The sequence below is a fragment of the Bacillus rossius genome, chromosome 3 (genome assembly GCF_032445375.1).
Source record: "Bacillus rossius redtenbacheri isolate Brsri chromosome 3, Brsri_v3, whole genome shotgun sequence".
In the NCBI taxonomy this organism is placed as follows: Eukaryota; Metazoa; Arthropoda; class Insecta; order Phasmatodea; family Bacillidae; genus Bacillus; species Bacillus rossius.
In genome coordinates, this window is record NC_086332.1 from 67835047 (window position 1) to 67863045 (window position 27999).

At 35.4% G+C, this 27999-nt stretch overlaps 1 protein-coding gene and 2 long non-coding RNA genes across 3 annotated transcripts in view; 1 reads left to right on the forward strand and 2 right to left on the reverse strand.

Annotated features, from left to right (window-relative positions):
- The first annotated feature begins 238 nt into the window (after nt 1-238).
- Nucleotides 239-27998, forward strand: LOC134530838 (uncharacterized). The gene is made up of 3 exons (XR_010074876.1): nt 239-606; nt 18049-18150; nt 27658-27998. It is a non-coding gene; the product is annotated as an uncharacterized LOC134530838 (long non-coding RNA).
- LOC134530840 (uncharacterized) lies at nt 10404-14718 on the reverse strand. The gene is made up of 2 exons (XR_010074878.1): nt 12388-14718; nt 10404-10629 (listed from the first exon to the last, which is right to left on the reverse strand). It is a non-coding gene; the product is annotated as an uncharacterized LOC134530840 (long non-coding RNA).
- The window catches only part of LOC134530837 (RNA transcription, translation and transport factor protein), a 29141-nt gene continuing 19292 nt past the window's right edge, over nt 18151-27999 (reverse strand). Inside the window, exons 3-5 of the mRNA XM_063366087.1 lie at nt 27867-27962; nt 27628-27788; nt 18151-18559 (exon numbers count right to left, since the gene is read on the reverse strand). Coding sequence (XP_063222157.1) covers nt 18356-18559; nt 27628-27788; nt 27867-27962 — 461 coding nt within the window. The 3' untranslated portion in view covers nt 18151-18355. The remainder of the gene's footprint in view (nt 18560-27627; nt 27789-27866; nt 27963-27999) is intronic.

Here is a 27999-nt window from a genome sequence, read left to right on the forward strand (position 1 = left end):
ACAAATTGCCTTGTTCCTTTGATTATCCATTTGTACAGAAATGTGGCGGGAACAAAACAGATCGCATGTTTATTGCATGGGGAATTTGCGCTGTGTAAATGAAAGATTGCATGCAATAATTGCACGAAAGCTTGCATGCAAGGAGCTGTGTGAGAAGTGAATTGCATAGTGTAAAACCAGCTTAACGAATCGCAAGATTTCGTTCCAACGACCTTTCGTTCTCTCAAAGATTCGTTCTTTTTGAACGAATCGGTCACGAACGACCCATCACTAGTTTATAATGACTGCATCTCAATGAATGGGAGAATTTTTTGAGGTTATGATCTGGTAACACTGCTTCAAATAGTACTAAATCCATTTAAGAAATAATAAATATTAGATTGAATTTTGGAAAGTAAGTTTTGGCATACAAAGTGGTTTATCGAAAATCACTAACAAATGAAATGAGTAGTCCAAGCTATCAAACAATAACTAAGCGTCCGAGGGACTGTTTTTCTTGTAGAGTTGTGAGCGGTTCGGGTTTGATTGGCGTAAGTGCATTTTTAATCTATCAGAGTTGGAAAAGACGAGGTTATGAAAAATTAACAATTACAACAATAGCATTAGGTAAGTTAATATTATATTAAAATATGATAGTAAAAAAAAATATTTCATTGAGCTGATATTTGAGTAACTTATTAACTAAAAGTGAATTGCCAATTTTCCTTAAGGATTAGGCCCAATTAACATAATCATTTACATATAGATAGTTAAAGGCCAGTTCTACATTTTAAATGTCCCAAATTATGTCTGACGGTTATGATTGCTGATTGGTCCACATGACCCCCTAATGTCATGGGTGTTGTGGGCGAAGATCTAATATATTGGTCAACTTCAACTTTTTGTCCCAATCTGCATCCTTTGGTAGCATCACTTGTGATATTTGCTGTTTCCCATTCATGTCTCAAAAAGGTGGCAATTTTCTTCCATTGCGGCTTTTCCATCAATAAATTATTAAATTTCAATAACACTTTAATTTAACCGTTAAAACAGGGTTTCTAACTTCAGACTGGTTTTTGAAAAATATCCATTTATAGGTTACAATATAATACCTGTGCACTGATCCTGCTTACACAATTTATTGTTTTCCTATGAGGATCTGTGTGTTTGTTTAGGAGAACTTTAGTCAATATAGGTAGGCCTGTTACGTTAATAATCAAAGTAGTTAATATCACAAGTATAGGTATTGCAATTATAATGAAATTTTAATGTTTCTACTAAAGACGTTCCTCTATTTATCCTGTAAACAGCGTTTATTAATTGTTGCTGGTTTCTAAAAAAATTTTGGTTTGTAGTTCACATTTCAGAACCTATGCAGTGAAGCGGTCACCGCCATGTGGTTTTTTAATTTTGTTGCTGATCCTGTGGTATTACATACATAAGAACACGTATATTTTTTATTTTCTAATTGAAATATGTATTATATGTTATGTGGTCAACTGTAAATAATTATTGTTCTTGCGGGGTTTTGGCACCTATTCTCTCCGCAGTAGATCTCAGGAACGCTGCTGCTGTATCGATTACCCAGACTGCTATTCCAGCTAGCACGTCACTGCATTGTATTACTGGCAGGAGAGTAATTATTAAAAATAAATTAGGTAGTGTTGTGTGACTAGTGGAAATTTGCATTATCTATGACCCAGTCTGTTTTATACGTAACTGACATTTACTGTAAATGAAATAGCAATAGCTGGAAAACATACAATTTTAATGGGTTCTTTGATATTGACGTGAAGTTACTGTTAACATGTAATTCAGCGAGAGGAACAACCAAAATAATTTACTGTGTATGTTATCATTTTGTTCAGACCTAGGTGTCAGTAAGTAGATGTAAATGACGTCACAGGAACACATTGACTACCATGCCGGGTCTAGTTATAATCTGTCGGAGGCTTGAGGCTCTCTTCCTAGGACCTCCAGGTGGTCTGCTGCGACGCTGGAACACTGGACGCTGGAAGCTGTAATTGGCGAACTACAGAAGATCTGATGTAGCCGGGGGTCTGGCTGAAGAATCAACTTCCCTCTCGTCCTAAAAAGTCTGTTTTAATTTAGGATCGGTCTCACCAAACGTCGTGGCCGATCGTAGCTGGCACTGACATCAGTCGTCCGGAACCACTATGGGACGAACGGGACAGACGCGGAAGTTGGCACTAGATGTCACCGATACTCCCTATCTTAGACTTATTCAGTCCAGAAATATTCTCACAAATAATAGTGTGGAGAATTCTAGATAGCACACGACCGCAGATGACGCGAATCTTCAATTCCTCGGGCGGCAACCAAGGCTTTGGTTCGCCCCAGCCCGAGAAACGTCTTCCCGCTGCAAGATGGCGATGGTGTCTCCCTTCTTCTTCCTTCTAACTATTTACTTTCCGTCCCTAGCAACCAAGGAGCTATTGAAAAAATCAGCAAACCAAATTAACTGCATAGTGAAATAAAACTTGGATATTAGCGTGTAAGAGTGCTGAACTAAGGCAAATGAATAAAATTTCCAAAGAATAATGCTTAGATGACCCTGTAGTTAAAACGTGTGTTGTCTCTGGCAATTAGATGTGTTATATACGTTAACTTTGGTTGTCCACTTTTCAATAAATAAATTAAATACATAAGATCAGCTTATGAAATATACAATTAACGTTACAATAATAATCAAAATAATAATAATATAACTGTAAACAGTTGTACTGGTTACAATTTGGATATTGTAACGCAATGTAACGTAAATAATAAATTTTAAAAAAATTGTGAGTCCCTACTGTGCATTGAAACATAAGCTTCAACCCTTCACTGGGATTTTTTTTAGCAGTATGGAGGCACGAAGCGCCAACTTGTTTGCATGTGATAGCATGTAACCTGTCGTATAAAAGGAATTATAATGTTTGAGATACGCAATGACAATTCCTTTAATACGTCAGGTTAAGTGCTGCCGCACATAACAAGTCGCGCCTCATACTGCTAAAAAAAATCCCTGTCGGGTTGATGCTTGGGTTTGGACGTACAATAGGGACTCATGTAATTTTTTCAAAGTTATTCTTTACGTTACATCAAGTTACAATATCTAAATCAAAAATATACAATTTCTTACGTACGGAAAACTACAGGATCGGCAATGCAATTAAAGCACAACACGGCCGTGGCCGCTTCACTGCATAGGCTAGCAAATGTGAACTACAAACAGTAATTTTTCAGAAACCAGTAGGAATTAAGAAACACTGTTTACAGGGTAGATAGAGGAACGTTTTTAGTGTTCAAAAAAGGTGTTTCCTTAATTTTATTATTTTATTTATGGAAAATCCACAACACGAGAAAATTACCAGAAAGATAAATGGAAAATAACACTGTGGTGGCAGGAGGCTAAGAAAACAGACAAAAATATTAATTATTGCTATCCGTTTGCGACCAGCATTTTTCAAAGGCCAAACACATTAATTTATTTATTATAATTGACTTTTGCTGTAACAATAACTAAATAATATTGAAATCCCTCAGCATGCACAAGTTAAATGAATATTCTTAAGAGTTTGGTACTATATGTTTACTGCGGTCTGGTGACTAGTGTTTAAACCAGTGAAATTAGACATCACATTTGTAGATGGCAGGTTTTTGTGTGACAATGTGATATTCACATTAGGATAAGGACACAGACCACCCAAAGGTTCGGCCTGTTTTAGACGGGCCTTAAGGGCCTGCCACATCAGTGATGTCAGGTGCTAATGGTACAGTCATGCAAAGCAGATGTCTGGAGCTGACAAACTTTAACTTCCGAAGCCATACAACCCCATCTGCATTTGACATCATTAACAATATTCACAAATATAAAGCATGAGTTCAAACAATCTGTAAGTTAGTGCAAAAATAATCATTTTCTATGTCAATTAATTTTAATATTTAAGAAATGTATCTAAATTCTATTGCTATACATTTTAATTAATCTCTGTTTTGTACAAAGCTTTAAAGTAAAGCCTAGATAAATATTTATAATCTAATGTGTTGCTCTCTATGTATACCCTTGTAAACCATATGCATTGGACAAAGTGAATGTGGCACGCTGCTACAGCAGCACGGTTGCACAACACGATCAGACAGACATGACTGCGCGAATATGGCAGGAACCTTACAGTGATAAGCTTTTACATACTGCAAAACAATCACAGCAGTCTGTCTGTATCGGACATGACCATTCTTGTGTTTTATTATGGTTTTAGCATTTAAGAAATTAATGCTGCTGTAGCTGTATTTGAGTAATCATGAGGGAAAGCAATAGTATTTACAGAAAAAAATTCCATAATAGCACAGGAATTTTGAAATAAGATACAGAAATAAATTTTGTTCTCTTTCGGAAAGTGTGAACATTATAAACAAAAGAAAATAACGTTTTGCACAATGCATTCGTCACACATCTTTTATTACTAAATAAAATTTTCAAATGACGAAGTAGGAATTTCAGAGATTCTGATTAGTGTAAAATGTTGTCATAGTTTTAGCAATAACAAATATTACTAAGCGAGAAATGAATGTAGAATGAACTCTAAAAAATACTTATACCGGGCTTGTGAAAATGCTTGTCACAATGTACAATCATAGCTAATCAGATTGGAGTACGTAAAGTTTAACTTTGATGTAAAATACAGTTTTATGTTAATGAAATGCTGATGTTGATTGTGTCTAGGCCTTAAATACTTATGTACTCAAAATTGTTGAAAACAAACTACTTCACATTATTTTATGGAACCAAATTTATGATATGCAATGAACATTTTACTAACACACACAATAAAAGATATAATTATTTTTTGAAAAGAAATGTTTATTTCCTATTTATGACTTTTTTATTTTAAATATAAATAAGGAAATGGTATTTTCAGACCTACTTATGTTCCATTACTATCCTGCATAACATTTTTATATTCCTTAACCTTTTTGAAGTTAAACTTCTTTGCTGAGGGGGCTACAATTTTCGAGCGTTATGAAAATTCCGATTGCATGAGGGAAATAGGTACGTGGTGGGGGAACCGGTAGAAGAGGAGAGTGCATCAGCGGCGCCACTCCTACGCATGCACTAGTAGTATAATGGGAAGACGGTATAGGGGGAGGGGGGGATAGGTATGTACTGTAGCATGCTATATGATAGTTGTAATGGCCGGAAGGGGAGACAGCAGGGGAGAGGTAGAAATGACACAGTAGTGATGCTACAAATTCTCATAATCCTGCTTGTTTGTTTACTCCTCAGTTTTCATAATGGCTGATTGATGCTACCATATTTCTTTTATTTAAAGTATCTACAATTTATTAGTGTGGAAAAGAGTTATTTATTTGTGCAATTAACTTTATAAGTTTCATTCATTTTTATGTAAATAGTGTGGTTGAATATGTCAAAAAAACAACACTGTGATTTGAAATGTCAAAAGGACTTATATACTTGTGAGATAGACTTTGTAAGTGTAATTTATAGAGACATGCAGTTTTGGGGTTTATTTTATAGCAAAATTCATTGTTATTTACCCTTAAAAGTAGTGTTATCATACATCAAAAGTGGTGTTATTTTTTAAATAGTTTTAGCACTATAAATTAAAAAAATTAAGCTAAGCATACCTTGAAATTTTGGACACATTCTTGCATTGTACAGTTGCACTAGCAGCAGTAATTTACAATCAAATTTACATATTTTTTACATAGTTATTGAAAATATTTTAGTATCTAAACCAGCAAGAATAAATATGAAGTCTCTAAAATAGTGACATAAACGCATGGGACAAAATCCTCATTAGCTCTCGAAAGCAAAAATAGCCATGATACACAAATTAGCCTCACTTAAATTTGTCCTGCGGTCTGTTAGGACTGTGTTATATGAGGACAAAAATCGTTTACAGTCAATGTTTGCAGCAGGCATCCAGATGGCTTCAAGGCAGCTGGAAGCAAACAATGGTTGTGACAGCTTTACTACATTCAATGACTTCACTACGTCCACTGAATTGTCTGTTTCCATTTGTTTTGTAACAATGTCCTGAAGCTGACCAAAACCAGCTGTTAATTCTTCAGTGCTTATGGAGTAGAGACTATGGACAGTTTTCAGTTTCTGCACCATTTCTGGGTTTAATTTAGCAAGCAACAAACTTTCCTGACCAAAAATTTGAATTGCTTCAAATCTTTTTCTACTTGGGTCAGTTGTCATGAGAGAGTTCAGTTTGGAAAGGGCTTGTGTTGCTGTTCTTGTGATGGACACTTTAGCTTCAGCAGCTTTAGCAGGGGGCATGTTAGACAAGGCTCTACTGGTTGCCTCAAAATAAATGCCACAAGTGATGTTTTCACTTTTTTTTTATATCTTGCAAGTCCCCATATAGTGAATGGGCAGTTGGATACAAAGAACCTTCAAGTTTCTTTATTAGCACAACAGCTCTACAAGGCTCTTGGCATGCTCTTTCACAAAGACAGCTTGACAAAGAATGAGAGAAATGTCATTTTCTGTGAGTGGGCACAGAAACTCAACCCCTGAATTTTGTGTTGCCTTTAGTTAATCTGTTTTGCAGAAATCAACAATGTCATGTATGTAGTCTGCTACATAAAAAATGCTGAACCAGAAATTCCATCTAGTAACAACAGGAAGTGGGAACAATAGAAGTTTCTCTCCATGCTTTTCTTCAAGAAAGCTAGTATACAAGTGCCTTCTTTTCCTGCGGGCTGATTACGAACACTATCGACGACTAGCGTTATTCTTCACGCGGTAACGAAACACGTATCGCATTTGGTGATTACGACCCACCTTGCGATATGCGTTTCGTTATTTTCCACGGTAACGCTGACCTGCGATACGAATCCATGACGTCAGAGGACAAGCAACAATTGAACAATTAATATGTTCGTCGAACAGACTATTTTGTAAGTGAATCATGAATACTTAGTGTTACTGGGAACAAAATAATCTTTTTTAATGCACTAATTTCTTAAATAAAGTCTTTAAAGCTTTTTTTGCTGCCTTTTTCGTAGAAGTTTAAATCAAAAATGCAGTTAAAGATTTCGCGTCGTCATTGTGGCTAACTGCGTCTTGCCATGTAAACATAAACATCGAACGAGAAGCATGTTTAAACTTCAATAGAATGAAAATGAGGCCACTCTACAGGTTACAAAATTAAAGGAACAACTAATTACCACGAACCCGTGTCTGTTTTTATTTTACCTATTATTGATATGATATGAAGAGTGGAATTAAAAAAAAATATTTAGTCAAGTTTTGTGTGCTTGTGTAAAAACATAACCTTATACTTCAAAGTTATACATATATGTGGTTGATGATATATTTAAGTGGTTATTAGCATACCTAATAAAAACTACACTTTTTAACATATTTCCAGCGGTGAGCTTTCTAGTTTATGTAATCTAATCAGTTAAAATTTTATAAATATATTTTAATACTCATGTGCTTTCGTATATTTTATATACAAGTGTTTTGAAACAATGTTTCCAAGATATTAGTACCATTCATAAATAAAAATAATTTTGCTAATATTTATATTATAGGTCACTCAAACATTTTTTACTCCCTTCGTACACTTGGTAAAGTTTAATTACAGTAAATTATTTAAATTTGTGGTTTTCTTGACTAGAGTGCACATGCCGCTATTAAAGAGGACACTGTTGAATATTTGTGTTCTCAGTTAAAATAAGCCTTAGAGTGGCACTGGTAAAGTTACTGCTGCCCAACAGAAATCATGGTGTGGTTTATTAAGAGCCACAGAGAGTTTGCAGCCAATTTTTCTTCAAATAATGAATGTGAAGCTTGCATGTATCTGTGGATTTAACTGACAAAGAGGCTTAACAAACGTTTAGGGACATTAAAAACCATTGACCATTGGCAAAATATTAGTTTTCTTTTTTTTTTCTTTAGTGAATATAGCATTACAATTTTTATGTAAGCAGCAGCCTTCAATTACAATGGAGAAGATATGGGCTACTTTTTGTATTTTCATTTTTTGAAGTCTGTTTTAAACTCTTCAGTGTATTGGGTTGCATATTCTAAGGATAAAATTAGGCCCATAATGTTTCAATTTAAAAAGATTGACATTTTAAACAGTTATTATGGAACAGTTCTTGAAAATTTTCAGTGTAAGAACAGTTTATTTTTATAATCTGAGGATATGAAAGTTCATTGCTATGTTTTTTTTAATTGCTGTTTAATTTAATCTCACCAATGACTTAAACAAGTGAAACTAAGTACTGAGTAATTAGAGTAAGTACTGAGTAAACAACTTTGTTTTCAAGATGGCATTCAAGTTGGTTAATGATCCAACATGTATGTAAATTATTAATATGCTGCAATTATTTTAAAAACTGTCTAGAAATATTCAATAATTTTAATTCTCCCCTCCCCCTTTTTTTTCCATTAAGATAAATTAATAGATTACTTTTTCTCAGCAAGTTTAGAAATTGATGGTTTAATATGTAAAATAATATTCAGTTTGAACAATTTCTCATGTACATGCATTCCAATTATTTAATCCATTTTTTTTAATTTCAGTAATGGATCAACATGATATATGCTGCAATAAAAAGAGCAGCTTAAGCAATAGCTGCTAAGATAACAGCTGGCAATATTATCCAAGTTATATTTCTGAGCAGCCTTGACCAGTGAATTATCCAAATCTTCGGTACAGCATCATCATTGGGAATGATGTAGATTCTAGAAGGTGGTTTTGTCCCTCAACCTCTGGTAGACATTATATTGTGTTAGTCATGCATTTTGTTTATCCTATACTTTTCCAAATATTTATTTGAAAATTAAATATATTTTTTTTTCAATACTGGTATGCTTCCAATTTTGTTTTTTGAGATTGGTGTAGTGGGTTTAAAATAAGAGTGGTGAAAATTAAGTAGTTAAGATACCTGAAAGTTGACAGAGAGAAATTGGAGGTGTGCTACATTTAAAATGAAACACAAAAAAATGACTTGCATAAACATGGAAGTGTTAATAGTTCATATTAAAAAAAATAAAAATTAAAGTTGTTCTACTCAGAAGTGTATGCAGAATTTTGTTATGAGGGAGGAAGGGGGATGGGGAGGAGGAAAGTGGTATAGAAGCACTTAGCCTGTTGGCTTTATTTTTTTTGGGTGGTGGGGGGGGGGGAATATAGATTTTTCTTTTAGGATTTTGGGGGAGGCATATATTCCTCTTGCCCCTGCATATACCCCTGGTAGGTTCATTATTAAAACAAGACCTCTTACAATCCTTGTGTTTTCATAAGATAGCCAAGAAACCTAAGAGTTTTTTATGCATATTTGTTATAATGGCCATCAGTCACAATCAGTTACATATTAATTTACTGTATTAGTCTTTTATTTAAGTTAAATTTTACTTAATATAGTTAAAGTTAAATAAGCTGTTCAAATGCTTCATCACATATTTTAAGAAACATATGATTTGATCTCTAAATACTAGCTTAAATTGCTTATTTTAATGTTCACACACATCTAAGCACAGATTTAATGGTTATTGGTTATTCTGATGATAAATAGAAAGATAAGAACAGTGAGTGATGATAAAAATTCATAAGATGCAGAGTGTTGACTGGGGAGGTGCAAGGAATGGAGCTGTACCAAACTTTATCGCAAGATGAATCATACTAAGTAAGTCAATATTTGTTCCTGAATTATCTAGCTAAATGCAATGTGTGTCATTTAATTTGTTTGTACTTGTCTCAGTCTCAATAAACATACCTACATTGATTCTAAACTTACAATAATAAAAATTAGTTCAAAATATTTTTTTTATATTCGTCCACATGAAACAATGTCTATACTGTATACAAATGGGCTCACTGGCAACAACAAGCAGTTGTACCTGCTGGAACTTGCATTGATAGTCAGCTAGTCTAATGAAATTCTTCCATGTTATATCTTGTTTACACAAAAAAAAGTAAAGAATGGTTATATACAAGCATTGTGAAATCTTTGACTGGAAAAACCTTGATAATTCTTTTAGTCAGCATACTTTATAGAATCTGTACTTTGTTATTAGCACCTCCTTTATTATAACTCTGCCTCTATGATACCTAGTGTAACCTATACAATTCATACTGATAATGATCAATAGTACAATTTAAAAATAATAAAAAAAGATCAGTTGAGCAGCATTCAAGAAAGATAGCTGGCAGCTGATAAACAACATTCAAGAAAGACAGCTGGCAGCTGATGAGAAGCATTGGGAATATGTGCTTCTGAAATGGTAACCAGCAATTTGATTAAAAATGCATCAAAGAACTTAAAGAAAAGTTAAAAGGCATGCTAGAGGCATGTGCTAAAATTGCCAATTATGAGAAAATATTGTGTTAAGAAATAATTTTTTGTATACAAACATGGAAATGAGTGAACACTTATTTTCACAATTTCTTTAATAAATGCAACAAACTTGATAACAAAGTATTTATTAAATTGCATAGCTCGTTTCTTCATGTTTCTTCATTTTCTAAGGTTTTCCAACTGCTATGAGGGTGCAATCTGGCAATTCGAAGGGATTTTGATGGTTTCTTAACAATCTTCTCTGCCTTCTCCTCCAGTTCGATATTTAGCAGAAAGGCAGCAAAGGCCATTGTGTAGAACCTGAAATATTTTCAAACATTAACTAAATTAGTGTAATATAGTTTGGTAGGCTACTAATTGTTAACAAGAGGGCCTGATTAATAAAAATAATTTTTAAGATGATATTATTGAGCTAATATTCCTCGATGTAACGCATAACTGCATTCATTTTTCTTTAATTTCTAAAAACAATTTTAACTTTTCGACTTCTTTTCCAACAATTCTCCATGTGTGTGTTGTAATTCTTCAAGCAGTTAAACTAGAAATATGCCATTTTAATAGCTTGTTAGGTTAGGTAAATCAAAAAATTTAGACATGAGAATGATTGGTTGGCTTAAGTAAGCTACATTAAAAATACTTACTGTGTGATTTTGTGAACTGTTTCTTAAGTTATGTTACCAACAAAAATAATAGGTATAAACTGTAGTGCGGTTGGTTAGGTTAGAGTTAGCTGTGTTACAATATATAATTCTTAAAAACCGTTAAAATGAGTTCACAGTATATTTAATATAACTACCATAACCTAATAAACTGTCTACACTACTTTCAAGTATTTATAATTAACCTAATCAAACCAGCCATTCCCACCATTAAGTTTGTTAGATGAATTAAAAATAACAAAAAAATAGTGTGGATCTGTGTGAATGGTAAGTTAAGTTAGGTTAGTTACATTAATTGTACTACAAAATATGTGTGGATGGTTGGTTAGGTGAGGTAAGCTTAATTTTCTATTAGTAAAACAATGTTACAGTATTGATAGCCTATGTTAATTATTGGAATTAATGTCTGAAAACTAATAAATAATTTTAAAAAAACATATGGACAAGTAGCTTTTCACCATATTTACCTCATTATACAATATTTAAAATGTAGCTAACCTAACCAACTGTAGACATGAATAGGTTTGCAGTATTTGAAGTGTAGCTAACCACACATAACCAACAATTTAAACAGTAAACAACTTGAAATATCTCAACAGAAATAAGTATCAAGGTTAATAATAGGAACTCAAAATTACCGTTTTCATAAACTTATTTTTATAATAAAGCCTCGCCTCCCCTACATAAAAGCTCGAAATGTTATTTAATAGAATCATCCTGTTTAAGGAGGGGAATTCATAAATAAATTATTCATCAAGTTATTTGTTTTATGATCAGCCCCACTTGTTAACAATTACCAATGTTAACACATTTAGGTAATAGAGCCAATATGTAAATGAATGAGCACAAATGAAAAATGTATTGCACAATTGAACACACAAGGAGGCCGGAAATAGCTTTCTGAAACTAAATAAAGAAATATACAATTTACTGTCTGAAGTCTACAAGCGCACAGATTAAACAAAAATGCATGTTGAGCAAATACCCGAACACTAAATATACATAAGTAGCCTATTTGAACTATTTATAGCTATGTTGAGTTCATAATGTGCGTGTAAATAATATCGCTCTTTAGGTTAGGATTAATTTGATAAGCTATGACACAGCATTTATTAATATTCTTCTTACCTACTTTGATCGTATTTAAACCACTTCATAATTATTCCACACAAACTATGCATTGAAAACAATGATTTCATGGTACAATTAATAAACAGAAATAGCACTTTAAAAATAATGTTCGCGTTTTAAATATACACACGCTAACCTAAAACAATTGTTTTCGTTTAACTTCATCGCTTTACATCGTACTCGACTATATTTAAAACAATAATGTGCAATTATAATGCCGTTTTTAGGACGGGAGGACATTATTTTTAAGAGTAATTATATCACTTACCTCACAATCGCTTCGTATCACCACTTGAAATGCCCGTGATATATAACGTAGCTCCGGTGCGATAAATATCACTTGAAAAGTGTGCTCGTAATCAAAGTTTGCGATATATACCGCCACAACGTCATCAATATTCGAAGTTTAACGAAACACGATGTGTTCGTAATCACGTTGCTGGTTCCTGCGATATTCTTCGCAAACCTTCGTTATTTATCGCAACTTATAACGCAAAGTGTGTGCTCGTAATCAGCCCGCTGGTGCTGTTGAACACATTTTTTATTTTGCTCATAGCATTGTTCAACTCAGGCAACTCTTTCACCCAGACATTGTCAACAAGGTTTAACTTATGCCCAGCACTGGACATGCGTTAACTGGTCTCCAAGGATTACTTCGAGAATACTAACAGCCTTGGTCATATAATGAGCAGCATCGGTTACTACTGAGAGCACATCACCATACTGTACATTTTACATTTTGAGTGAATCTAAAATTGCCCTCGCACAGTTTGTGGCTTTAGCAGCTTCAAGAAAGTAAACTCCTGCAACAAATATTTCTGTTTTATCCTGCCGAAGATTCAGAATTCTAAATAAAACAAAAAATACACACCTACCCATTTTATCTGTTGTTTCGTCGCACAGTATGTCAATTTTTTTGTCCTTTAATGCAGTTTTGGCATCTTCAATTCTGCATTTGGCTATGTCCCCTAAATATTTCTCACGGACTGTTCTCGCAAGTGGCAGGTCTCCAGCACCTTCGATGTATTTGTTCAGCCATGCCCTGATATTAGGATCATCAAGCTTTTCAAGGGGTATATTTGCCTTTATAAAGGTCTCGGTTGTTTCCTTTATAAATTCCAACTTTTTGTCTTTTTGGACATTATTTTTTGCTGTCTGAAACGCTGAAGATATTGACGACTGGCATTCAGACGTACTAGATGAGCCTTGCAATGAAGACACGCTTCTTGTGTTTTTCACATGAGTCTTTCCTATCCCAAGAGACAGTGACATTGCAGTGACGACAAAAAAGTGTGGTTGAATCACTAGCATAAAGTCCGTGTTGAGAAAATTCAGAGGCTCGCTGTTTTGCAGTTACCGGCACTTTAGGCATTTTAATAGGCCTAATGTTTTAGCCGAAGTTTAAATTGTACACCTCTAATTTGTTTCACAGACGTTGAAAACTATCTCTAACAAAATTCGACCCGTTAAACTTTAACTTGCACACAACAGAATGTTACGAATCGTCACCGTGTTTGCATTTTAAATTTGGTATTTGGTTTTAATAAACATGAACGTAATGGACAAACAACGCTTCGAGAAACAACCTGCTGTAAACTCCGTGATAATCGACTGTCCAGGCGAGCCGAATATCAAAATATATTGAACATACACATGACTGCTTGCTCGCGAGCGCGATCACAACACCATTTTGTTCAAGATCAATATGATCTGTGCCATCAAACGACTTATTTCAGCAACGGAAAACTTGTGTGCTGTGTATTGTTCGTCAACTTGCTATACACTGTGCGTAGTTATTTTTGGTTTTTTGTTGTTTCACGTTTGTTACTGTATTTACAAATTGAATTGCTGTGTTCGAATGAGAAAAATGTTCTGACTGTTTGCCGAAAATTCAAGGATTTCACGTTATTATCAAAAATGTGAGAAATTCACGTTATTCTTAAAAAATATACTCAAATTCGCGTAAAAATTTGTTTTATCACAATTGCGAAATATGCATGTCTCTAGTAATTTATGTTCGATAGTGGTTTTTTTGTTCTTTCATTTTATTCAACTGGAGATTGTGATTTAACATCTTGACTAAAAATAATAAAAAGGCAGAAGCAAATAAGAGGTGTTATCAAAGGTGACATGGGAATAAACCCCTAAAAAGTGCATGTGAACGGATGCAACAGTACAGGATGCGGAAAAAGGGTTGTTTTTTATTTTTCATTTCTGATCACACCTACATCCTTATTATTCTCAATTTTTATTGCTTGTTCAATAAAAAAATACTAAAAATTTATATTTATCTATACCTCATATGCAAAAAGTTTCATTTCTGTCGCATGTGGACTCCACACACACACACACACACTTTTTTTTGCAACATTTTACAGTGTAGTTATTTATATTGACATAACCTATTCAGTCTCTTACATTGTTTATAGTAATTTAAATATTGCTTGCCATACCAGCCTTTTAGTTAGAAACCTATTGAGGAATAAACTATTAGTGAAATTAAAGAATTTTTACAGAACAAAAAAAATATTTTGTTATATTAGGTTAAAGCTTTCATTTAGAAAGTTATTGAATATAGTTTATATACTAATTTGTGAGGCTCAACATTATTGTAGTGATAAGTTAAATTGTAAGGTAAATTAATTATGAAAGTTAAATGTGTTTGGTTAAAAGAAAAAAAAAGCATCTTTGTTTTGTATGCTAGGGATTGTTTTCTAGTCATTACCAGAAAATTTAATTCAAGTCCAAAATAAATATTTTGTAAGTTACTGATCTAAATGTTGCTGGGACCTATTCTAATAGGTATAGACCATTCATGGGCAAAGTGCGGCCCTTCGGACTAGTCAATCTGGCCTGCGACGTGGTTTTAAAAACCCCTACAATTACACATAGGACAAAATGTATTTTCTGTGTAGCTAGAATAGAATAACGGTTTTCTTCTCCTTGCGTTTTAAGTACAGTATTAACGCATCTAATATTAACTGAGTTTGCACGCAACTTTGCATAGGTTGCGTGCAAACTCCCTGTTTCTACCAGATTATGAAGAACTTTTAGAAGCAGTCTCTAACGAATAATCAATTTTTGTAACTTATTTTCTAAGTTTTTTTAACATTGTAGTATATATTATAAGTTGTGTGATATGTAAAAATAAAGTTTATGACTTATAAGGATGTGTTTTGATCAATTTTTTTTTGGCTCACCTAGTTATTTTTGTTTTATCTGGCCTGCCCATGTCTATTATAGATTATAGAGTAATTGTCAGCTTTTAAATGTGGCAACATGAAATCTTGGACCTCAGGATAAATGCAGCAATACCGATGATATTAGTGCCTTTTAAAACCATTTACAAATGTTGAAAAACATTGATAAACAGACTTGCCAACCTTTACGATTTTTTCGTAAAATGTACGAAAATCACGTCCGTTTTACGATTGTACGAGGATGTCTGCATTTTTTACGAATTTTAAGTACGAGATGTTTATTAAAACATGTATTTTCCGTCTGCCTTAAATGTTTTATTGTATGGTTTGTGAAAGCTGTTGCCATGTGTTGTTGCTGTGGAAACAAGTGCGGTAATTGAGTTATATTATTGGTCGAAGGCCAGCGAACCACGTAATTTGTTGTTCGATTGTATATCTTTCCTTATTGGCCGCCTGAGTTACATTTGATGCGCTTACAACCAATCACGAACCAGTTTAAATAGTATTTTTAGTTTGGCAAGATGGTGTCGTGCATAAGCGTATGTTGTGATTCTTCAATTAAAGTTGAGCCAATTTTGATTTTGTTTATTACAGGTTAGGAATCAAATTTATTGCATGTTTTTAATAAAAACGTGTTATGTGCACAATTAACGGAAGTGGAATCAAGTGAAGAAGAAAATGCCCCCGAAACGTGATACGCATTATTCTCAGGCATTTCGTGATACATATACGCTGGATTTTCCGTGTATTCTTAAATCAAGCAAGGGAACACAGTTCACATTTTTTTCAGTGTGTAGATGTGACATCAACATTGGGCACGGCGGAAGAACTGTTCAAAAAATCTCGCAAATGTTAAAAGTGTTGCAGTCAGTTCAAAGGTTAGTGATTAGTTCGCTAAAAGTAATAGCACAGACAATGCTGTAATACGTGCAGAATGTATGTTTACAAACTTTTTGGTTGAAAATAATATTCCTTTAAATGTTTCGGATCACGCCTGCCCGTTATTCAGAAAAATGTTTTCAAATTCTGAAGTAGCAAAAAAATTTGGTTGCGCAAGAACAAAATCGACGGCTATCGTGAAAGAAATGGCAACAGATGCAACTATAAAATTGTTTGCAATTTACAAACTGTGGCATTTTCAGTCGCGACCGACGGCAGCAATGACTCTGAATCCAAATTATATCCACTAGTAGTGACATTTTGTGATGTAAGTTTGAAAATGATAGTGTCAAGGTTGCTTTCATTACCAGTACTCCAGGGAGATCCTACTGGAAGTTAACTGATATCAGTGTATATTGTAACAAAGGTACACTGTTGATTTGTAGGGTACCACAAGGAACGAAGTTTTTTTCTTTGATGTGATACTAAGCAAAAATGTTTCCATAATGGTAAATAATGAGAATGATTGTTGGTCTGCAATGTTAATGTATGTTAAAACGATTACATAATTTCGATTACTAGAAAAAATGTGATATCATGAAAGTTTATTAATTTTTTAATTGCCGCGAGCAGTTTACGCGTGTTATATTAGTTTTTATGTATTTTACTAATTGAGGGTTTCAAAAGTTGGCAAGTCTGGATAAATTTTGAGGAATAACTTTGATTTGTGTGTGCATGTGTGTCTGTATACATATATTCAAGCAGATCAGAAGTTAATGAACCGAAATGTGTTGTGTATTTTCAATGGTGAAAACCACAAAAAAAAATCTGTCTTCAAGTGGGCATAAACATTTTCACATTTTAATTTTATGATAAAATTGTCACCATGAGAGGTGCTGCAGCAACATGTTCTTTTTTTTAGTAGTAATCGGGAGAGTATGGCTGCTGTGTCGAGCCCCTCAGCACTAAATCAAACAGGTCTCTGTTAAGTGATTTAGTTTTTCCTTAGACTGGGTTGCTTATGTAGGGGAGACCTGTGTCAGTACTTGAGCAGACATCCTCCATGGTGCACCTTAATTCAATTCCTGGGCAGATGGTTGGGTTAGCAGGCTGAATAGCGGTGGTCCGACAGGGGTAACCACCAGAAGAAGACTATATAACTATGCCTTTCACCACATCTAGAATTCTCCCCAGCCCTTCAATTCCCTTTTCTTTCAGTGTAATCAGTTGGAATGGCTTCCTCCAATACCTTGGCCTTCTTCACACCTTCCACTTTCTGCAAGGCATTAATTATGTAGTTGCCAGCAGTACGAAAAGGGGGTGATATGGGGGCAGTGTTTTGGCTTCAGTGTCTCGTGTATGCCTTACAATAACAGTTGACTACTTAAAACAGTGGTAGTGTGTAGAGGCATGGTAGCAAAGTGTTAGTCAAAGGTACAGCCCTCAGGTTGATGTAGACAAGAAGACCAGTCAGCCTCTAAAAACCTGATTCACCTCTGCAGTTAGTTACAGTGAGGCATATCAAACTCCAGCTGCCAATATGTGGCCTTAGGGACCTGAATCCCGAGTATAACCCCTGTTTCTTCTTCTTTCTATAGTATAGAAGGAGGGAGATTGGATGGACAGCACAAACATTTCAAATGAGTGCTGTAGCTGGGGTGTAAGCATTTGACAATTACCAAAACACTTATCTTACTTTCAGCATACGTCCATTTATTCCAACCAAATATAAAAATGTAATTTTACATTTCCTTTATAAATTTAAAAATATACAGTTTTCAATTATTTTTTTAATCAAGGAGAAAAATTTAAATTTTTATACTATTTATACTTGAAATTATTGTTTGCAGTTGTGGGAGGCTTGGGAATTGCTCGACTGCTGAATCTGCCACCATTTGACACTGCATTTCTGCATACTCCAAAGAAATCTGAGTAATGAAAAGAAACAAAAGGTAATTTCATACTTTATTTAGTGTTACAATGTTTGTACAAGATTTGTTTTGACAAGTATATGAAATTTAAATGAAATACTAAGTGTAGCAAAAATTGTTGATAGGTGGAATCTGTGAAAGAAAAGTTAAAACAAGCATGCAAGATGAATTTACTACTTCAAGGTGGAATATGACTTGAAAGTATTTGGGTATCACAATTTTGCAGCTAAAACCCAACTTTCCCAAGTTTGGTATCAGTTTTAGGATTTGCAGTTATTCCCTGAACTGCAACTATGCACTCATTGATGCGTGTCTGCAGGTCTCGCAAGTCGTGAATGTAGAGTAGTCTCAAAATTTTGGCTGCCTGATTCAGTACGTAGTCGCCCATGTCAAAGCCTAAGTCAGCATCTTGAAATGGAAATGGCTTTCCCTGAAATAAACAAAAACTGATCAGTTTGGTGAACATACAAAAGTAACAGAAAAATCCCCAAAGGGAATTACTAAGGTCATAATAGGCTAAAAACCTGAAATAAAAGTACACCAATCCCTCGCATAGCACGTCTTCAATTAATGCGAATTCAGTTAGCACGATGTAAATTTTACTGCCCTAGTCTCGAATAGCACGTCTGTAAATTTCAGTTAGCACGAAATCGCCACAGGCTAAAAAAAATCTCAGAAACGACGCGACGTCAGGTATGGAATTCGAGGGGGGAAGAGTGGTTTGGAATGCGAGGGGAAAGAGATGTGCACGCAGATAAACAAACACCAGGCCGTACCGTTGATGCCCGGCTGCAGACCAGGCCGTACCGTACAGAAACCAAAGCAGATGAAATTGGACACGTTTTTTTAAAAAAAAAGCTAGATGATAGTGTTAATTTCACCCCAGAAAATATTTAACTAACTTTTATGTTTTGTATATGTACATATTGTACATACAGTACACTCCCTATTTAACGCGGTTGTCGGGGGACATAACTTTTACCCGCGTTGTTGCATAACCGCGATGTTTCGATGTGACCAAGGTCAAAAGGCATAAAACACCGCCTGTGCTCTAATAGGTCGGCAAGCACGCACAGTATAGACGGCCCGCCTTTGTGCGGACTTTGCATCCGCAGTTTCCACTAAACACGGGTGAAAAAATAAAAATAATAAATTTTAATGATAAATATTAAATGTTGAATTGTTTTTATTTTTCCGCGTGCGCGCACAGTTTGTCGCACGGCCTACGAGCGCGCCACACGCCGCCATACACACGTGCGGCACACAAGCTGCTGCTGCCAGTCTCGTGGTGTTAGCCACAGTATCTGCTTCGTCAGTGTCCGTAACAAAGTAAGTGCAGTGTGTGCAGTTACACACGATTCTGTGGTCAAAGTCTTCTAAAAAGAAAGGCCGTAGTGATACTTCAAACCGAATATGAATCGCAAAGTACCGAGTTTGATTGACAAAATAAAAATTCTAGATTTACTTACAGATAGCTTGTCTTTTGTAGAAGCAGGCCGCAGATACAGGAAAAAAACGATTCTAGCATTCGTACAATAAAAAATAAAGAATCGTCTATCGTGTCAAGTGGTTAAACTTTATTATCCATGCTTACAGTAAATTATAAATGGTCACATATGGGAAACAAAAATTGTGCCAATTTAATTTTAGCGCAATCAGTGACGCCGTATTAAAAACCGTGTTAAACTTTGTCTTTACTTGTTTCACCAAACGCTGTGTCGAGTTGCTGAGTGTGTGTGGCTCGGATCGGCAAGTGTTATATTCCCCAGCCTCTGTTTAAAGGTCGGGAGACCGCTACACATAAACATTTCCGGGACTTGTTTACTACCTCACGGCAAAAGTGGTACAGTATGGTTCACGTAAATATTGGACCACTGGGAATTCCTGGGCAAAGATTAAAAATACGCTAGCCGATTTACTTTACTATTTAATGTTAAAACATTATACCAAAGTAAAAAGATGAACTTGTATACGTAATACAATGAATTACCCAATAATATTACGTCTGTAGGTTTAAGTTGTAACAAAACATTTATATACAGATGTCCAGTAAAGTACCAATTAAGATTCTGGAGTGGAATTTTAAACACCGGACTACCTGATTTTGCCTTGTACGCAGCGACGCTGCTCAGTCAAGTGACTCATGCTCTGCCTGTGTGCTGCGTGAACACATTCCCTCCCCCACTCCCCCTGGTGTTTCTGCCCGCTCTAATCTCTACCTCTCTCCATGTTCTCGGCTAGCCTCTCCCTACCCAGCGCTTGCCGACAACCAAGCCTATCCAACATCAATCCCCAGCCGAGTCACGCTGGATAATGTCGCTGCACGGTGGGCTTTATCAGGTCCCCTGTCCGATGCTTCATTTGTGAGATAAAGCGACGTTAAGAACTAGTGTTTCAGAAAATATCACTGGGCTGGATTGGACCATAATTTGAAAACCCTACAAGATAGAGGAATAATGTACGGAGATATCTTGTTTAGAATTTTACTGCGGACATTTTCTATGCCTAGGCTTTTTTCTGCCCGATGCTTAGTTTGTTAGTTACAACGCAAAATTATCCTAATCGGCTGTCAACCATTTATTCCATTATTATTATTCATTTCTGACTGGGGGACATGGTTTGACCCGCGATATACCGGGAGTTTACTGTATTTTAATGTTATGTTTGTGCTCTAGGGAAAATCTAAATCTGTTTATCTGTTAAATGATTTGTTTACATAGCCGCTTTTATAAGAGGTGTGCATAACAAATTAAATGTTTACAAATGGCAGTGTGTTTTAAAGTTATATAAAACCGGTTCTTAATTTCATAAAAGTGTTTTAATTTTGTTAAGTTTTAAAGGTAATTACAAAGGATCCAGCTGCTTGCAACAGCAGGCAGACAGACGCACGCGCGTGTTGAAGGTCACGCCTGGGCGGGCAAGCCAACCTGCTGACTGACGGTAAATATGTTACCACTTATCTCCCGTTACACTGTGCCATGTTTTCTTTATCTAACGTATTCGGTGGTAGGCTTAAAAAGATAAATGATATGACATATGCATTTTCAAGTATTATTCAACGCATTTATATTACGTAAAGATTACTTCCCTACACATCTTGGAACACATTAAATAATTTAGCCTTATATTTATGGGGACTAATGCTTCAGAATACGCGATTTCGATTAACACGAACATTTTTAGGAACGAATTAGTCGTGCTAAGTGAGGGATTGGTGTAGTAGGCCTGTGCGAAGCTTCGTCCAAGTGAATCAATAAATGCTTTTTTTCTCTAATATTCTATTTCACTTAGCCAGGAAATTTATTATTTTTATGTGAAGCTTCGGTTGTGATACAAAGTTTCACGTTCTGATGAAAATATTTAGCTTTTTGTGTTGAGTTACTTAAAAAAAATCTAGTGTGACACTCAGGTTTACTTAAATGATTGCGCAATAATCATATAATTCTGGTTTGTTTATGATTTTAATAAATGGTATAATATATACGGCCCAATTGGTTAATGACAATCAGTTAAAACATTACAAACATTAACATACCTTTTTTACTTAAATCCAATATTTTATAATAATAATTATAAAAATAATCATAAGTGTAATACAGCCTCGCTGAGAACAATATTCGCAATTCGATTCAACTTCGTGAAAATTTTAACATTCAATTTGATATTCGCTTCGCACAAAAAAAACAAACTAGTATTCGCAAATGCCTAAATAAAGACAACATATTTTGTTTACAAATGTGAAATCACACTGTAGTTACACAAACAAAAGTAATAAGTTCTTATGAGATGAAAGTCCATTTAAAACTAAAACTACGTTAAAATATTTGTAACAATATAGAAATTACATCATTAAAAGTAACTACAGGAAAGCTTCACTATAAAGAACATGAAGGGACCAAAAAATAGTTGAGTTTGTTATACTGAAGTTCTTTATACTGAAACATAAGCATTGTTATTAATATGTACACCGATAAACACATGAAACACCTTAAGTGTACTAAGGTTCAGTATCACAGTCATTAGTCTATGGCCGCTTGAAGAACCTGTTCACATACTCTCTGCTGATGCTTTGTCTATGGTCAGGAGACACATTGTAGGCAGAGCTGCCAACCTCAAATCACACCCATCATTAATGACAATTATATGGAAAAAGTACATGTAAATCATGCACGATAAATCTTTCCTGAGGAATTATAACACACACAAGATAAAATAAGGACAATAATATGCAAAAAAAAAAAAAATGAAAAATGTAGGCCTATGCATATGAATACAATGAAAATTAATGAATCAAAGGGAAAAAAAAACTATTTGAACAATACAATCATCTGAATATGTAAGAAATGTCAATAATTTTACAGGAAATTTTCAACCTTCAATTCAAAGTATGCAAAGTTATACTTTTGAACAATTGTCTTTTTATTTGCTTCTTTTATCCTGGTTGGATAAGAACTGTCTTATAAACAAACAACAGAACTTGTAAACAATAACTCTGCGTTAGTTACTTTCGTTTCTTCAGATGTAGCGAAAAAACTACGATATGGATTTATTGCTCGTCATGACTATAAAATATTCCGCATGTTTCTTTAATTCAATGTGCCCTCTACAGTCATCCCTTCCAACGTGTGCAATCGAAAAGTCACACGTGCATACATTACAAAACGCATGGTGTTCCAAAACATTTGAAGACGACAAGCATCGTCATTCTTTTGAATAGTTAGGTCTTAGGTCGAAAGTTTTGATGAATTGCGTTATTTTTTTTTCTCCCCCATATACACTTTTGTTCTGTCACACGCTTCATTTCTACAACCGGCACTGAAGAACACAACGCTATTGAAAAACGTAAAAAATTTCACGCCTGTAGACACGACAAAAACACTATGGACTGTGATGAAAAAAATGACTTTCAAAAAATAAATTAAAACACAGGTTAGCCAAAGTACCGTACAAAAATTATCGTAATGTAAGTAGCCAAAAAACAAAAAATCCGAGAATATGTACTAGTTGTATCGTACAACGGACGTAATACCATTCCAATATTATTTCAAAACACGAGAATTAATCTACTAATTTCGATAGTACGTGCGCACACATACTAGTTCCGTTATTGTTTTTGTTTACGTACACGCTGTTACGTTTGAATAAGAAAATTAAAAATAAAGAACAAGTTTTTGGATGGTAATTTTTTTCATAATGTGCCTCAAGGTTGTTCGTTCAAGTGAATATTTTTGTTTCACGAAGAAACGGACCGTCGTAAAATTCGTTAAGATGAAATAAAATTCAAGGTTATTATATACGTTTTTGGCGGGACCAAACAATGAGTTCGGTTAAGTGAAGTGTTCGTTTAACTGAAGTTCGTTGTACTGGTGCTTTCCTGTATTTTCTTCAAGAAAATAGATTGTAGCTTAGGAATCATTACATATCCTATAAAAGATATTCCAGAAAAGCAGGTAAAAATAATAATAATGTAAAATGTACCAAATTGCAGAAAAATATGTCCTGCCTGACATGAAATATGATGGTGTTCAGCTATGAGAAGTTGCCGTAATTACCTGAATAGAGGCTGACCTCAATCACAAGCCAGCCTCTACATTTTGATGTATGTCTACAGAAAATCAAAAATTTATTTTACTCTTCTTCCACATCAGAATCACTTTCAGCCCACTCGTTTTTCTCCATCTATCGCAGCTACACTTCTGCAGCACCGATAATGGCATGCTGCTACACAAATGTTTATCTATTTGGCAAAGTAGACAACTTTGAACTTAATTATTATCAGAAGAGTTTATTTCTTGTTTTGAAACCTGAGGTACAAATATGCCTTTTTTTTTTAGACACAATCACTAATAACAAGTAGGTAAATGTATATCTTCTAAAAAACTACAACTTAAAATTCTGAATAGTGAAACTTGTCTACCATACCATTCAGTAAGAAAAATGTTTTGAATTGTAGACAAGCATTTCAACTTAAGAAACAAAACTTCATAGGATGCATTTCTTAAGATACAATACAGTACTCTCCCTATTTAACGCGGTTGTCGGGGGACATAACTTTTACCCGCGTTGTTGCATAACCGCGATGTTTCGATGTGACCAAGGTCAAAAGGCATAAAACACCGCCTGTGTTCTAATAGGTCGGCAAGCACGCACAGTATAGACGGCCCGCCTTTGTGCGGACTTTGCATCCGCAGTTTTCACTAAACGCGGGTGAAAAAATAAAAATAATAAATTTTAAAGATAAATATTAAATGTTGAATTTTATTTTTTATTTTTCCGCACGCCGCGCACAGTTTGTCGCATGGCCTACGAGCGCGCCACACGCCGCCATACACACGTGCGGCACACAAGCTGCTGCCAGTCTCGTGGTGTCAGCCACAGTATCTGCTTCGTCTGAGTGTCCGTAACAAAGTAAGTGCAGTGTGTGCGGTTACACACGATTCTGTGGTCAAAGTCTTCTAAATAGAAAGGCCATAGTAATACTTCAAACCGAATATGAATCGCAAAGTACCGAGTTTGATTGACAAAATAAAAATTCTAGATTTACGTACTTACAGATAGCGTGTCTTTTGTAGAAGTATGCAGCAGATACGTGAAAAACGATTCTAGCATTCGTACAATATAAAATAAAGAATCGTCTATCGTGTAAAGTGGTTAGTTAAACATTGTTATCCATGCTTACAGTAAATTATAAATGGTCACATGTGGGATACAAAAATTGCGCCAAAATAATTTTAGCGCAATCAGTGGCGCCGTATTAAAAAGTCTGTTAAACGTTGTCTTTACTTATTCCATCAAACGCTGTGTCGAGTTGCTGAGTGTGTGTGGCTCGGATCGGCAAGTGTTATATTCCCCAGCCTCTGGTTAAAGGTCGGGAGGCCGCTACACATAAACATTTCCGGGGCTTGTTTACTACCTCACGGCAAAAGTGGTACAGTATGGTTCACGTAAGTATTGGACCACTGGGAATTCCTCGGCAAAGATTAAAAATACGCTAGCTGATTTACTTTACTATTTAATGTTAAAACATTATACAAAAGTAAAAAAGATGAACGTGTATAATACAACGAATAATATTACGTCTGTAGGTTCAAGTTGTAACAAAACATTTATATGTCTCCGCTTGTCAACACACGTGACCACGAGAAGTGTGCAGACGGAAATGAGTGAACTACTCAAGGTCACCAGACTTCCCCCCTTTCGGCTTAATCGCCCCTCTCATCACTGGCGCTTATATTCCACTCCTCCCGTCTACCCGGGTGTCTTGGTCGCATATTCTCGGCTCGCCTCTCCCCTCCCAGCGCTTGCCGACAACCAAGCCTATCCAACATCAATCCCCAGCAGAGTCACGCTGGATAATGTCGCTGGACGGTGGGCTTTATCAGGTCCCCTGTCCGATGCTTCATTTGTGGGTTAAAAAAAATGTTAAGAACTAGTGTTTTAGAAAATAACACTGGGCTGGATTGGACCATAATTTGAAAACCCTACAAGATAGAGGAATAATGTACGGAGATATCTTGTTTAGAATTTCACTGCGGACATTTTCTACGCCTAGGCTTTTTTCTGCCCGATGCTTAGTTTGTGAGTTACAACGGAAAATTATCCTAATCGGCTGTCAACCATTTATTCCATTATTATTACAGTAGAAACTCGTTAATCCGTGACGCGCTAATTCGGGAATCGGATAATCCGGGACGATTTAAAAGTGCAGAGAAAAAAAAAGAGAAGTAAAAATTGTCAGCGCTTAAAATTAACGTCACGCGGGCCGGCGGCCGGCAAACACTGCAAGCCTTCGCATGGGCCGCCAAACTGCAACGCTGTTTGTACCGACCCTTTGTGTCGTCCCACTTTCAGCTGTCACATTTGTCACTCTTTCAACTTGAGGGGGATGTCCTGACTTCTGCTTCCCGTCTCCCTTTGTTTGTTTCCACCCGCCAACGCACGGCAGGCGCCTGGCGAGTGACGTGTCTGGCTGGCATTCGGCTGGATTAAGGAGGGGAGGGGGAAGGGGGCGGGAGGGAGGGGCTACCAAAAATTTATGTGTGCAAGTTCAGCACGATCTTATCTTTCTCTCTTTGGCTGTTGTAAATGACCGTGAACTAATGGCTAGGCAGTGCCGTATTTTTTTAAGCCGAGACTAATTCGAAGACGGTCCTTACCGTGAACGGATTATCCGGGTTTATTAAATTTTTTTTACAGGATTTTAATTATCCGGGCATCGGCGGGTCCCAATTAACACGAATAATGGAGAGTTTACTATTTTTTATCCATCTGCTGCCAAGGCGCAGTAAGCCTCGGTAGATGTTACGTCACATGACCTTGGCCTACCCAGGTGCACGCCGGTGTCTGAGAAGCTTGACAAGACCTTCCGGGCTTTTAATCGCTAGTCCGTGAAATTCGGTAATCCGTGATTATCTCGGTCCCGACCATCACGAATCAACGAGGTTCTACTGTGTTATTATTATTATTATTATTATTCATTTCTGATTGGGGGACATGGTTTGACCCGCGATATACCCGATTCCGCGATCTATCGGGGCGCGGTATACCGGGAGTTTACTGTAGTTGAAAAATTGTACTTCAACTTGTTCTTTCAGACTTACAGGCAGTAAGCAGTAATGGAACACACACTAATTCAGTAATTTTTTTTTTGCTATGTATATTGGTTATTCTCCAATCAATTTTTTTTTTTTTAACAGTTTACTGATAGGAAAAAATATGCTAGCATACTGAAATTTATTTTACTGCAATATATTAAATAAAGATGACTCAAAAAACATGGTAAATAAATGTAAGTGCTGTATTATGGATGGTCATGTGTATTAACTAATTTACTTTTTTTTGTGTTTGAGTCTACTGAAGTTTTTCTTGGATGCAGTGGTTCTTGAGAATTAAAATTTCAGCCTCTATTTAGGTTAGAATTGTAATATTTTACCACCATGCAGACTTTTTCCATCCAAAATGATATGAATTATCTGCAGACATGAATAAAGGATACGTCAAAATTAAATAGGCCTAACAAACACAGTGTCAATACATGTCTCTTTTCTAATTTTACTGTTTTTGAACATAAATAATCTACTGATCTGGTTAAAAGATCTCAAAAGTACATGTCAAAAATAACTGAAGAAAAGGGTGAGCTATTAACATGACCACAATTCTCTCTGACATGTTGCACCTGACAAGACAATGTTTCAATTTTTACAGGCAAAACCGTAAACTATTGGTATGGTCCAGTAAATGAACAGTAATCAATAGAATGTGCATGACTGCTAAGTGCATCCAGCAAGACAAGATATGCAGAAAAAATGAACACGTGCAAATAAAAAAGTACTAAAGCTGGTATCAGTGGTTCCGTTAATAACTGTTGTAATTTGGGGTCTTTGTAGGTTGATAAAATAATTTATCTTATGCCTATCATTTCATCTTCCATACCTCCATATTTCCTCAAAAACTTTAAAAATTGTAAATGCACTAAAGAAGTATGGTGATTTATCTTGCCTTAACTATAACGGAGTCTGGGTTCTCAAGGGCTTCTGCGGACAGCCGCCGGCATACCACCTTGCTGACCGCCCGCAACGTGATGAGGTGGTCTGGGTGGCGTGTCACACTCAGCAGCTGCGCAAGTGTGTTCACCCCCTTCTTGAAGTCTGCACTGTCAACTGTCAAACAACCACTATGAGCTTATGTATGTTCTAGGACATGAAATGTAAAAATAATAAAATTATTTCAAACCTTACAATCAAGATTGTCCAATGGATTTGTAGAGACAACTTTTGGTGTATGAGATTCTGACTTCGCAATCTTCTCCGATGTCTGGTTCTTGTATTTGTCCACTGAAACAATAAATTTTGTTGAAAACAAAAATAAAAC